The sequence below is a fragment of the Sinocyclocheilus rhinocerous genome, unplaced genomic scaffold (assembly GCF_001515625.1).
Source record: "Sinocyclocheilus rhinocerous isolate Xijiao unplaced genomic scaffold, SAMN03320098_v1.1 scaffold831, whole genome shotgun sequence".
NCBI classification, from domain to species: Eukaryota; Metazoa; Chordata; class Actinopteri; order Cypriniformes; family Cyprinidae; genus Sinocyclocheilus; species Sinocyclocheilus rhinocerous.
In genome coordinates, this window is record NW_015641020.1 from 1501950 (window position 1) to 1516844 (window position 14895).

Genomic DNA, 14895 nt, shown 5'->3' on the forward strand with positions numbered 1-14895 from the left:
TTAACATCTGTGTGGATAGTTCCCCTGGAGCATCTTGGATGGTTGCAAAACTGAAGTCTCAGTCATTAGTTTGACTTACCTCGTTGGCTTAAGATCTCCAAGGTGCTAGGTTACCTCTGGCATACAACCTGTTATCTATATTTAAACTGCATATACAGGTGCATCTCAATAAATTAGAATGTCGTGGAAAAGTTCATTTATTTCAGTAATTCAACTCAAATTGTGAAACTTGTGTATTAAATAAATTCAATGCACACAGACTGAAGTAGTTTAAGTCTTTGGTTCTTTACGACCTATAATTCTTGCAAATTTAAAGGTTTGCTGAATGAATATGAAGAACTGCTATTCAAAAAAAAATAAAAATACCAACCTGGGGTACTAACAAGCATACAGGGATGCATAGTTGTACTGTTTCATTTCTTTGTGTTACCACCCTTGTCTGGAAGTATACAGTGGAAAATGCAGTTAAAGGATCATTGTAAATTGCCTTGAGAGGAAGCCGTGCTAACTTTTTTTGGTGCGCTATTTGCTTTGAGAAAACAGATATTATGTGAGTAACAATGAAACACCAGTCCCTTCCAAAACAGGAAGTTGATCTGATAACTATCACGAGACTGTAATATTTTATTTTTATTTTCAAAGTCATGGATTGAAAATAAATAAATAAGCATTACGGAACCGATGAGTGCTGACAATACCTTAAAAGCTTCGGTTGCAATTAACGGGCAATAGACGGAGCTATGGACGAAACGGAGAGGATCCTGTGAGGACTAGATTCTGAGATGCAGAAAACCAGTGAGTAAATTAAACGGCCTCAGCCTTTTTATCCCGCCTGAGGTTTAACATTTTGTAGCTGTTTCATGGGTGACAAGTCCATTCTCCACCTCTTTCTGAACATTGATGAGAGCGGTCCACCTTTTCTCCTTAGTCGCGGTGCGCTTTCGTGGAGTGGGGGGATTTACATTCATAGAACATAGAAAGCTTGCCAATAGGGTGCTGCACAGCCGAACGGATCGCAGTATGTGCCTCATGGGAAGGAACGGTGTCATTGTACTTGATCGCGTGTGCGTCCCACAGAGTACTTGGAAGCAGCGCGTATGACTGGATGCGTCTGTGCTCCAGCCTGTCCATGTCTTTTGTGCCACCAGTTAAGCTGTCCTTGCGCGATATTTGTCATATTTAATCATGTGTTTGAAAAATGCCAAGTTGTTTTGCGAATGTTTCACGGTTCAGGTAAGATAATTACGCTTTTATAAAATTGATTCTTACTGTCTTAACGTGTATTTAGCAACACAAGTGGAAAACTGTGTTTTTGTTGTTTTGTCGAGTAAAATTCGTGCAATGAATAGCAAGCAATACGTTAAACGTTTATTAACTTGGGACGAGAGGCAAAATGCAAATTGCCACAAATCATATTATTTTGACACTACGAAAGTGAACATGATATAGGCTACGCGAAAGTGTTTTGGGGCAATTTATCTCTGCAATTATAATGTAGTGCATTTAGAAATCAAAACTAATAAATTAATTTAAAACTCTGATTCCCATAGTGATCAATCACATCACTTTTTATTATAATTTTTTTAATCAGAAAACAGGTATTATTCACATAGGAAGTCAGGGGGATTGTTTTGAGCTCTCAGCATTACTAACTTGCAATCTATTTGTGTTGGACTTTCCCATGCATGACCTGGCATCTTTATTAAGCATGAGTTTTACATTACAATGAGAGCTGACTCATTGTAAAATTGCTGCATCATCGAAAGTTGACAATGGACTAGCAAATTCTGTTCTGAAAATGAGACAGTGACTTTGCAGAAAAACAAAACAAAACTCAAACGCAGATCATGGGATGATCACAAATGGCTTCTCCAGAGATTTTTCCTGTAAGAAAAAAAATTATGCTATGAGAATTATTGTAGATCAGGTTTAATTGTAGTTTCCTGTTGAGCTCTTCTTTGTTGTGTTAAAGCTTCAGTGAATTCCTATAGCCAAAATACACGTATTGCTGTTTTAATGATGTAGTGTATATATATGTTCACATTCAAAATATACATGCTGAAATGTATCAAATTTATACTTTTAGAGTCAAGGTCCTTGGTTTTATAGAAGGTTAGACTTGCCTCTGTGACAGTGCTCTCTCTTACAAGGCAAAAAATAGACACTAGTTGTTGGCATTTAATGTTGGCACTTTCTCTGTTACCTTTAACATTGGCTAAGATCCTAACTTCAAGCCCTTAAACTCATAGACACTCAATGTATTTGGCTGTTCCCTCTGCTGGAGAGTAAGGCATGGGATATAGTCTCTCCCCCTCTTCCTATCATTTACTTATTCAGAGGGGTAAGGTCAAGTGTATGTGTTTGTGCAAGGTTATGTAGAGTTAGCACATGCTTCATTGAATGACTTTGAGGTTGATTCTCTTAAAATCAACATACTGCCTCAAGACTGTTTGAATCTGAGACCCTGCAAGTGAATAATTACGTTTATTGTCTTTTCATTGCCTAATTGTTGTAATTCAAGAAGTATGAAAACATAATCAACTTCAATTCTTTTATTGTCTAAAAGTCTCTAGTATATAGATTAAGAAAATAAATAACGTTTTTACTGAGCAAGCATACATACAATTGATCAAAAGTGACAGTAACGACTTCTTACATTGTTGCAGAAATTTTCAATTTCACAAAAATGGATATTTGTGTTACACGAAATATCCTGAAAAAAATGTATCACAATCTATACAAAAATATTATTAGCACAGCTGTTTTTAAACCGTGATAATAATAAGAAACGCACTAAATCAGCGTTTTTACAATTATGTTTGAAGGATCATGTGACACTGAAGACTGGTGTAATGGCTGCTGAAAATTAAACTTTGTCATCTCATCACAGGAATAAATTACATTTTAAAATATATTAACAAAGAAATTGTAATAATATTTCACAATAGATTTTTGCTATAGTTTCAATCAAATAAATGCAGTCTTGGTGAGCATTAAAGACTTCTTTCAAAAAAATAAAAAAAATCTCATTGATGCCCAAACTTTTGAACGGAAGTATAACTACAACAAATGTATCTATGGGTGAAGGTAACAGCATCCATGCATGGTGGTCTCTAAGTGACCTTGTAGTAGCTGGGTCACTGTAACTGAATGAGAGATGGAGGGCTGCCTAAAATAAATAGAGCTCTATGCTCATATTTTTAAGTTTAGGAGGCCACACTTAATTAAATTTTGTGACTGCAAAATGCTGGAGTGTTGGTCAGAAAAAATATAGGTCTAGTTCCTGGAAAAGCTGTTAGAGATGGTCTGATTACATGGTGGACGTGCATTATGTAGCATTCAGACAGTTCTTGGTTTTTCATTGGGTCATGGTGTCAACAGAACTTCTGTTGCCTTCGTGACAAGACACCATTCTTTGCCAAGATCAGCAGTAAAGTGATTTGTCAAGCTGAGGCCAAAAGAGGAATCACATCCTTTCTTATCTCAAAGTCTGAAGAAAATTCTGATCATTGATGTTCTACTCTAAATTTTGACCCAACCTGGAGTTCTTCATAATATGTGCTCAACATCAGAGCATCTCCAGACGGTACATCTGCTTTGATAATAGTCCTATTGCGTCATCATAGCCCGCTAAAGCTGAAAGACTGCATTGAAAATTTTCCAATAAGAAGTAAATGCTAGAATATCACAAGACTAGTTACATAGGATGAATACTTATCACGCAGTACTTATCTGCCCTAAAGTACACCAGCAGTACAGATGAAGAACCTCATGGCTTAGGAAGCAATAGGAAAAGATTAGAATTACCATTTGTTGCCACTGCAAATATGTATTTTTATCGTTTCATTTTTGCTTGAACTCCGACGTTAGGTTTCAAACAGTCTGACACGCATGTGATAGAGGATTAGATGGTGCAGACCAGACATACACAAACACTATTTCTGTGTAATCTGTCTCTTTATTCCAGAAAGACAGAAGATTCAGCATTGTGTGAGTGTGTCTCCATGTTTCGTGTGTTGTCTTTTTCTTAAAGGGGTCATAGGATGCTACATGCACTTTTACAAGTTGTTTGAACTGAAATGTGTGTTGGCAGTGTGTGTACACAACCACCCTATAATGATAAAAATCCACCCAGTGTTTTTTTAAAAATCTGGTTAAATGTTTTCCCCTTTCTCAAATCGAGTTGATCTCAGATGCCTGTCTGTGTGTCACACAGACAGGCCCCTCCCACTATAGTTTGATTGACAGTAGCGTTTCAGCACAGACTGGACTGGTGTCTTACCTTAGACCCGCCCTGAGTGAGCTGTCATCAGTCCACCATTGTTTCACCGCTGGAGCAGATGTAGACAAGAATGACTCCTAAGCGATTGAGGTGTTATGTTGTTGGATGTAATAATGAACATAGCAGTCGTCATTTACTCCCCACATCTGAGCCGCTGAACTCGCAGTGGATTACAGTTGTTTCTGAAGGGAATGCGCCCCGATCTACATAAATGCGTCTATTAATGAATATAATTTTTCTCTATTTATTTATTTATTTTTTGCTTTTCAGATGCTTCTTATATAAATCTTGTTGTTGGTGTGACTGGTTTCTTGATTATCTTATTTATTGGCTTGTTTACCTAAGTTAGATTTTTACAGTAATTTATTTATTGGTCTTGACAGAGAATGCAATCAAATAGTTATTTACAGCATGCACATCATAAAAATCTATCCCATTTACAAATAAAGACATGCTAAAGTTGTAGAGCAAAAAGCAACAGAGTGACACTTCTTATTTAATCTAGACGTCATAAAGTATGAAGGCCCGTTCATACCAAATACGTACCAAATAACTATGAAGTTTTAATAATGGCTTTAATTCTATGAATTTAGGAAAGTTCACACCACAACTCTAACGATAATGACAGAAGAATGATACAGTTGGAATCACTTTTTAAAGCAGCACATGACATAACTGAAGCATGGCCTTATAATAAAGAGAACATTATTATGCATTGGTGTGGAAATTAATATAGATATTGTTATAGTTATCTTTATTGCTGTTCTTCGTGATGTGAACGGGCCTGGAGACAAATGAAAATGGATGGCTGCTTAAACAGATGGGGTGGTTGAGTTCCGTTTCTGTTCATCCATTGACTAGGAAAGGTCTGGTTCAGGAGCCAGATGAGTAGAAGTACTTCATATAAATACAAAATCACTTCCTATATTTCTTTACCAAAATGTAGCAGTGCACCACCTTGTGGCAAGTCTTGTTACCATGCGCTAATAGCACATTTGCTTTAATCTCTTTAAGACAGTCAGCTGGGTTCATTGCAGTTTTTGTAAATTACAGAGCAATGGAGCGATGTAATTGCCACCTAAAAACTAGAGTGCAGATATTTAACACAGACTCAGTGAACAATTTTGACAGAATATGAAACATCTGGGTATTCTTCTTCACTCAAAATATGTTGTTGACCAGTCGTTTGTGTTTTTCCTCATTTGTAAGTTGCTTTGAATAAAAGCCTTTCCTAAATCCATAGATGTAATGAAGTAAATGTCAGTAAATTGCAAACAATAAATTAGATTTTACACAGTTATGGATGTATACACTGAGTATTGTATTCAATGAGTATGTACACCTGTAGTTATTTAATAATGTCAAATTAATATTAAATCCATTACAACCCATGTTATTAAACATAAAGCATAGTTAACCTTTAATTAAACTAAAAATTTAAATAATGTATTTGTTCATTTATTACAATTCAAAGTAATTTGACTGGTTTTATTCATTAAACTTTAAATGTTTTATATTAAACTAGTTTATGCATAATACTGTAAATTACTCTCGCCTTTTAATTTGTACGATATTTTTAATATTTGTTTCTCTTATATTTGCTCTCCTGGTACAGTTTTGCTTTGTCTGCTTATTATATTGCTTGTTTAAGAGTCTTGAAGTCACTGCTGGTGTCCGTATAACAATGACTATGGCAGGAAGGGGATTTAGAGAGTGGGTTATATTAAATCTGACAGCCTGTGGAAAGAAACTGTTCAGGATTCTGGTTGTTCTGGCTAGTGCTGCTAGTCTTTGTTAGATAGCAGAAGTGTAAAACTGGTGTTTAGTTTTTAATCTCATCCAAAGATTGAGTTAGTTTTAAACTGATCTTCATTTGTTCTGTGTCTGCCAGGACTCTTTGCCTTACTGCTGATGGTGCTGGAGTGGACCTGTCCAGGCCTGTCCTCCCCATTACGCCCCATCTGCGACCTGCGCGTCCTAGACCATTTCATTAAGGAGGCATGGGATGCAGAGGCTGCTTTGGTGAGTGACATGCACATGATGGCTGAAGCTGTGATTTTATAAACACTTTTAATTGGAATTCTAAGGCCTTCATTTTCTTGAATTTCATCTATGCAATTGCAAACATCTTTGCAATGTCAGGTTAAAGATGACACGCGTTCTTCTCATGTGCTCCCTCTAGCTGTTTTTGAACACTAGATAATGTCCTGTGTGAACAACCCCTGAAATAATTCTCACTGAACATCACATGACTCTGAACTGAATTCAGCAGTGACAATTGTCTTCTGCTTTATAGCTGATTTGAATTCGTTTCATAATCGATACTGTTATTGAAATGAATTGAATCAACACTGACCTGATTTGAGATGAATAATGACACTGCTGCTTCTGTAGAGCTGTTTATAGATGAATTAAGCTTGTTTCATAATTTGATGAAGCAATACTGAACTAAAGTGAGCTGAATAATTATACTATTGTCTTTTTAGAGCTGCTTTACAGCTGAAATTGTATTTCATTTCATTGATTCACTGATATCATAATTCATTCATGAAGAAGTTTGCAACATTAATACTGTTAGTTTCTTGTGTAGTACTATGAAGCTGCTTTGAATCTCTATTGTGTATAGTGCTATATTAATAAATGTGACTTGAATTTTTCTGCAATCACAGAGAGCTTGTAAGGATGCTTGCAGCACTGCAACAAACTTCACTGTTCCTCTGACCAGAGTAGATTTTGATGTCTGGGAAGCGATGAATGTAAGTTTTCCTGCATATTCCTGTTGTAAAGATTATAATATAATATAGACGGTACCCAAATTAATACCACATGGTTAACACATTTAGTATTAACATTCCTTTATGAATATATTCTGTGTGTCACTTCAGATAGAGGAGCAAGCTCAAGAGGTCCAGTCAGGCATACATGTGCTGAACGAGGCCATCAGCTCACTACAGGCATCTAATCAGACTGATGTGCTACAGTCCCACATAGATGCCAGTATTAGCAACATTGCCAGCATCAGACAAGTGCTGCGAAGTCTCAGCATACCGGTGAGTTACACAGGTCCCTTGGGGAACGTTTCAAATAATATTTCAACATACAAATTGCCATTCAAAAGTTTGGGACCTGTGAGGTTTTTAAAAGTCTTTATAGAAGTCTTTTATGCTCACCAGGGCTGCATTTATTTGATCAAAAATATAATAAAAACAGTCATAATAAATGTTATTACAGTTTAATATAACAGTTTATTTTAATATGTTATTTATTCCTGTGATGGCAAAGCTGAATTTCTAGCAGTTATTTCTCCAGTCTTCAGTGTCACATGATCCTTCAGAATCATTTTCATATGCTGATTTGCTGCTCAAGTAACATTTCTTATCAATGTTGAAAACAGTGGAAATCAGGATTTTTCTTCTAGTTTCTTTGTTGAAAAAAAGTTAAAAAGAACAATTACTTGAAATAGATGTCTTTTGAAAAAATTAATGTGTCCTTGCTGAACAAAATTTAATTTAAAAACAACAAATTCTTACTGACCAAACTTTTGAACCGTAGTGTAAATTGTGAAATTATATGATTCATTAACATAATGGTTAAGAAAATACACTTAGAACTGAATTAATATGTATTTGGCTGACCCTTTTATCCAAAGCAATTGTACAATAAGCTCAAGCTGTTCATTACATTCAATATACATACTGTCACGTAATGTCCAAGGAAGACAAAGATGAATATAAAGCAATACAAAAGTTTAATAAATAACTCAAGCGAGACAGTTGTGTATAACACAAACAATACCAGACAAAATCAAGAGTGAGACAGAGCAACATAAATACAAGGCAAATGAGGGAACTAATGAATAACACCTTTGATGATTAAATGAATTTCCATGACAACAAAAGAGTGGCAGGAAAACTGAACAAAAGGAAGGCAGAAAACTAGAGAAAACAAACTAAGAGTCTATGAAGAAACTAAAAGAACATAATTGTGACAGTACACCCCTCTGGCAAGGCATGACCTCGCGTTGTAACAAATGAGAAGAGGGTTGGATGGAGGGGGTTTTAGAGTTGGACGAGGATGTGGTGGAGGGCTGGTGATAGCCTGGAGAACAAAGGAGACTGGCCTGATGATGGGCAGAGCAGTGACCGGTGGCAGACGACGACGACAAGACCCCTGCGGCCAAGATGGAGAATGCCTACTGCCCAGGACCCAGAGAGATGCAAGTGTATCAGCCCCCAGCGGAGTCAGAGGGAGGAGCCATGGTGGAGGTAAGGCTGATGACAGCAGGGGGCCGACTGCTGGAGACAAGGCCAATGGAAGAGGAGCCCAGGGTGGAGACAGAGCCGAAGAGCCAGGGTGACACCATGGGTTCGGAGGGCCAAGGCAGAGTCGACGGCTCCCTGACTGAGGCGGAGGCAGGGATCTGGAAGACCACAGAGGAGCTGAAGCAACTGTGGACCCAGGAGGATCTGTAGGGAAGGAGGAGCCCGACGGAGCCAGAGGGATGGAATCCCATAGCAAAGGAGCGTCGACGACTAACTGAGGTGAAGCCAGAAGGACGAGGGAGCCCGGTGAAGCCAGTGAGATGATGGGCCATGGTGGAGACGAGGAAGCAATGATCCAAGGTGGAGCTGATGGGTCGAAGGGCCAAGGTAGAGTTCAGGAGTCGGAGGCTGGAGTTGGAGACAGGGGATCTTCACGCCGAGGCAGAGCTGGAGAAAGAAGCCCCGAGGCGAGACAAGGCTCCAGGATGGTGCGGACTGAGGGTGAGCTAAGGTGCTTACAGGAACCAGCGGAGACAGGGCAGCAGAACTGGCAGAAATATAGAGATGAGGTGATAGAGGAAGGCTGGAAGGGAACACAGGAGACTCCATACTCCACTAATACTCCCTCCGGCACGTGCAGTGTTGCAGGCTCACACACCTGGTCAGACTCTGGTTAATCAGCTCAGGCTTCAGGGCGATGACAGGCTCAGTCGCTTCTTCTCACGCTGGCTCTTCAGTCGCGGTGGGCTCTGGCAGACACTCCACGCAGCGTGTTGATGGTTGGCTGGGCTGTGGGACTGGCGGTGCTCTGGATCAGGGAAAGACGGTCTCCAGACACCTAATGACGGCCTCCTTCCAGTCAAGTCCTGTTGTGTCTGGGAGGTCTACGGGATACGGCATGGTAATTCGTCCCAATCCAGAGCAGTCTGATATTCTGTCACAATGTCCAAGGAAGACGAAGATGAATATAAAGCAATACAAAGTTTAATAAATTACTCCGAAGATCAGCCACATGCAAGACAGTTGTGTATAATGCCGGGTTCAGACTACACAATATTTTTGTCGGTCACGATAGTCACTGTGTCAGATTACAAGATTTTGACTCCTAAAATCTTGTCGTGTCGTGGACAAGAAACATGTCAGACTACACGTTGCTTCCCGACCATTCATCGCGTGCCGTCTTTAATGACGCACGTGATGTCATCGAGAAGGCGGAACTAGCGACTGACTTCCAAAAACAAGAGTGTAAACATTGCTGAAGCACTTCCGCTATAGTTCGCCAGCATTTTTCTTTCTTTGTTCTGTCGTGGTAGTCCCTCGATGACACATCATACAGGCAGGAGTACTGTTGCCACAGCTCCACGAACCTTTCCTCCATCTCATAATTCCACCTAGCAGCACCATCATCTCTCTTTCGTTTTGCCATGTTTGAAACTGGTGTATGAAAGAGCTTTAGTGCTGCTATTGGTCAACGTCACCAATGGGACAGAACTCGTCGTGGATAACGGAAAAAAAATTAAACATGCTAGTCTTTCTGTCGTGAAGCGTCGCAGACGCGGAATCGGTTGTCGTCCATTATGACACACTACACGTGCTGAAACGATGGAATCTTGCGTCCCGACGCCCATTGTCGTTTACGAATCCCCACGACACTCTACGTCACGCAAATCGTGGCAAAATTGGGCTAAAATCGTGTAGTCTGAACCGGGCATAACACAAACGATACCAGACAAAATCAAGAGTGAGACAGAGCAACATAAATACAAGGCAAATTAGGGAACTAATGAATAACACCTGTGATGATTAAATGAATTTCCATGACAACTAAAGAGTGGCAGGAAAACTGAACAAGGAAGATAGGAACCTAGAGAAAAACTAAAAGTCCATGATGATGAAACTAAAAGAACATAGTTTTGACACATACATTACATCAGCTAATCTGTTGTCTGGGAATCAAATCCCGTGACCTTGGCATTGCTAGCGTCATGTTCAACCACTCAAGCTACAGGAACAGGAAAATGGATGTTATGCTAATCAAGAGCAGTATGCTACAAACTTGTCAACTTCAGGAAGACAACATGTTTGTCACTTTATGGTGATTGTGTAATTGTGTCGTAGTGCTAAAACAAACAGCGGCTATGAGACTACATTCTTAAAAAACAAGGGTCCAATATACAGCGCCAATATGAAGGAATTTTCTTTATTGATTTTTCACAGGTGTTTTTGCCATATTTTGAAATGATGCATTGTATTGTATTATGTTTAAGGGTTAAAGGAATAGTTCACTCAAAAATGAAAATTTGCTGAAAATGTACTCACCCTCAGCCCATCCAAGATATCAATGACTTTGTTTCTTCATTGGAACAGATTTGGAAAAATTTTGCTTTACATCACTTGCTCACCAATGGATCCTCTGCAGTGAATGGGTGCCATCAGAATGAGAGTTCAAACAGATGATCACAATAATCCACAAGTAATCATCAATTAACAATTTAATGAAAAAAAGTGGAAAGCAACAAATCCAGTGTTTTAAGCATAATCCATAATAAGGCTTCCTCCAGTGAAAATGTCCATCCTCTGTTGTCCTCTCACATCAAAATGCACCAACATATTTGTTTAGAACTTTTTGGACTGTTTTCACCTGTAAACTGTATTTGATCTGTGCATATTTCTCTCCTGATTCAGACGTGACGACTTTTTGACCGGAGAAAGCAATATTATAGATAGATGACTCGTATTTTAGCTGGAAGCAATGGTTTGAAGTTAAAAACTTAAATCTTAATAAAGAATTATTTATTTAAGTTTATTACAAAACATTTACACAAGACATTCATTGGTGGACTGGATTACTTGTGGATTATTGTGATGTTTTTATCAGCTTTTTGAATTCATTCTGACGGCACCCATTTACTGCAGAGGATCCATTGATGAGCAAGTGATGGAATGCTAAATTTCTCCAAATCTGTTCTGATGAAGAAACAAACTAATTTACATCTTGGATGGTCTGAGGGTGAGTACATATTCAGAAAATTTTCATTTTTAAAATGAAAGGAAATGCCCTGAAACTTAACGGAAAATGTTCCGGCATAAAAGTACAAGTAATTTTTCTGTTTTTCTACAGATTTTTTTCTTACAGCCAATACAAATGTAAAAGCATGAATATGTGTGTCTAAAACATAAAGCTGTTACAGACTATTAGTTGCACTGCATATTTACTCTTTAACTAATTTCCCTGTCTCTCAGGAATATGTACCTCCAACCAGTGGTGGAGAAGACAAAGAGATGCAGAAAGTATCCTCAATCTCAGAGCTGTTTCAGGTCCACATCAACTTCCTGCGGGGAAAAGTGCGTCTTCTGCTCGCCAATGCACCTGTCTGCCATCAAGGTGTCAGCTGATAGACAATTCTGGGCAAGGGCCAAACTAATTGGAGCTCCTCATATCAGGAGGCAGGATATGGGCTATTACAAAGGATACGTCGCCGAAGTTTGAATGACTGGGAGTCATAGCACTTTGAAAGATTTACTCACAAAGGGAAAAGAAGACATCCCCTCAGAATGCTAAGCGCCCACTATGGCTGTCTACTCTCTGTGTGTTGAGCATTTGCAAACTCATCTGCGTTACCTGGCTAAATCAACCAGATGCGAACATAAAACTTAAAGAAATCACTCCTCTTACCCAATATGACTGATGGCACTTACCCAGCTCAACTGGGAAGGTTTATCTGGGATTCTTTAAAATTGTTTTGTATTGCTTATGAAATTGTCATTATTTATATAGATGATATATTTCTTAGAGCTGGAATCACTGGCTTTTGCAGATTCTTTTCTGAAGCTGTTCAAGTGAAGACCTCTCTTCGGCCTCAAGCACCTCCAAACTTTGAACTGTTGATAGAGAAAACTATTTATCAATATTAATTATGCACTGTAGGTTTTATATTCATTTCAGTGTTAAGTGTATGTGTGTCTGTATGTGTGTGACTTTTGTGAATGCTGCAGGGAATGTTTCAAGCATCAGGGGAGGAAGGTTGTAATGCTGGATTCTTACGGGTCAGTTGGGGTGAACAGGAAGCAGGACTAGATTGCTGCTTGTGTCTGGGGAATTGGAAGCTTTCGTGAGACCTGATGAGGCTGTGTTAGCTCATGTCTGAATTACGCGGTCTTGTGCAGATAACGCCGCTGCCAGGAAAAATATTGATTAGTGTGTGTAATTACGAACATCCTGGCCTGCTTCCACTTCACGCACGATGCTGCATATTTGCCTATGGGAAATGATTGTAAGGTTGACATCTTGTTTCTCTTTTTCTGAATCACTTGTTTGTGTTTTTCGTAAATAGCCAGTTTTTTTTACATCTGTCAATCAGTCTCTGTCTAGATGTCTAGATGTTTGTAGATGTTTTTTTCCTGTTATTTTGCCGTTGTGTGGTTCTTTCATCACATTGTCGTTTGGTATTCAAATACAAAGTATTATTCTTAGCTAAAAAAACAAGGAGAGAGGAAGTTTTTCTTCTTGTCTTATGAAGCATCTCTGCTGAGAATGTCAATACACTGCTCGCAATTCTGTAAATACATGTGATTCCAATGTGAATTTTCGAAGAATTAGATGTGAAAACAAGTACTTTTTTAGATATGAGAGAGAGAACTAGGCATACATTATGCCTAAGGCTTAACCGGATTATAAAATAAGTACTGCATTTTTGTCACGTTTCCACTGAAGGAATTTAGTCACACCACTAAATATCTTTGAATACTCCTTTGTGTCATTCCTTTTCACCATACTTACCACCAATATTTCTGTTCTTTTAGTTTGGTCAAGAATGGCTGGACAAACATTTCGATCCAGTTTACTTATTGAAAGAAGATCTGATCTATTACTGATCAGCCATCAGACGTCAACCCTCTGACAAACCAGGCTCATCTTTGAGTAATATTTAAGATTAGCTGTTCATCCCAACCTTGCTAACATGCCATCTCCATTTCCCACACGTTAGGTAATATATATTGCAATTATTATGACATTTGTGCCCCATGTTATAGCCACAGACTTGAGCTCAGCGATATGCAGTTTAGCAGGTGAAAGCAGACCCTTGTCAAATCTGTCATTATTACCCAAGTAGTTTACAGAGGTATTATTTTTATTCTTAATTATATTATTGTTAAATATATTTATAATCATATAATTTAATGTTTATTAAAGCATTTACTCTTATTATTACTATGAAATAAAATACATAAAATAAATTATCCTTATAATAGGCTATAACTAAATACAGGAAGAGAAAAAAAACAGCAGGTAGGTCTAACAATGTCTTTTTACTTTCCATTTAACTGAGCTTTAAATCACAACTGCCGCATGATCTTTTGGTAATGAGTTTACTATACACAATAAAACAATTACATTAACTGATTTAGGTTTCTGAAAGTGGAAAAACATTATATGGCACATTTCCTTTCTATTTCTTGTTTTTCAAATGAAAAACATTCAAGAACACCACAGCAATTAATTAATAAATAAGCAAAGCCAGTGCAAGACTTGAGAGTTTTAGCTTCAGGCTGAACCAGAACAGAAGTCATACAAAATAAAACAGGCATCGCCTTTAAAGGCACAATATGTAATTTTCGCCGCTGGAGGGCGCGTATTCAAAATGAACAAAGAGACAAAAGCCCTATTCGCACGGAATTAGTATTATCTGGGGACCTTGTGTGATTTTGAAATTACCCCCCCACATCTGAATTTCGTGTGGTGCATTCGCACGGGATAAGCGAAGCCTGTGATTTTACTCGAATTTACTGACTTGTCTCCCGGATACCTGGATGTCAAGGCTTTGAGAGTCCCGTTCTATTGTCCAGATGGATTTAAAAAAAAGAAACTAATATAGTTTCGTGCGCTGTGTCATTTACATTTCACCAGGTTAAAATAATATCTCAAGCTTTATGCTTGATTTATTTGTAACACATTAACCTCAAAACCTTTTCAGCTTTCTCTTTCTGCAAATTGTATGGTGTAGCGATATGATGACAGCACCCAAAATACTATCAAACACTCCAACGCAGCTCCATTCTTCGCGGAAGATGGATAAAAAGGCGCACAGCAAACAAAAACCTAGAAAAATGATATACGACCCACCAAATGCTGGCCGGATCACAGAGATGCCGATTCGCACGGGACTAATATTATCACAGGACCTCTGTGTTCGGCGAAATATGGTAGGTCATTTGCGGGGAAATTTTTACTTTACAAATTACAGACATGGCCGATACTGCTTCCGCTCCTTCCGGTCGTGCGTATGTGGGGGAAAGCAGTGCTGTTTTATCATACTAGATACATTTGAAAGTTCTGTTATAATGCTACTC

General features: G+C 38.4%; 1 protein-coding gene across 1 annotated transcript; it reads left to right on the forward strand.

Moving 5' to 3' along the window:
- Window positions 1-1077: 1077 nt before the first annotated feature.
- Window positions 1078-13672, forward strand: LOC107753968 (erythropoietin-like). The gene is made up of 5 exons (XM_016570266.1): window positions 1078-1233; window positions 6174-6304; window positions 6952-7038; window positions 7168-7332; window positions 11788-13672. Exons 1-5 carry the CDS (start codon window positions 1098-1100, stop codon window positions 11938-11940), a joined length of 672 nt encoding a protein of 223 aa, XP_016425752.1. The 5' UTR covers window positions 1078-1097; the 3' UTR covers window positions 11941-13672.
- The last annotated feature ends 1223 nt before the right edge of the window (window positions 13673-14895 follow it).

Bases quoted from the DNA above. Each gene is read 5' to 3' on its own strand.
- LOC107753968 (XM_016570266.1), top strand. From the start codon at position 1,098: ATGACTGGATGCGTCTGTGCTCCAGCCTGTCCATGTCTTTTGTGCCAC. The intron at 6,305-6,951 runs GTGAGTGACATG...CTGCAATCACAG, and splicing joins GGGATGCAGAGGCTGCTTTG to AGAGCTTGTAAGGATGCTTG. The intron at 7,039-7,167 runs GTAAGTTTTCCT...GTGTCACTTCAG, and splicing joins ATGTCTGGGAAGCGATGAAT to ATAGAGGAGCAAGCTCAAGA.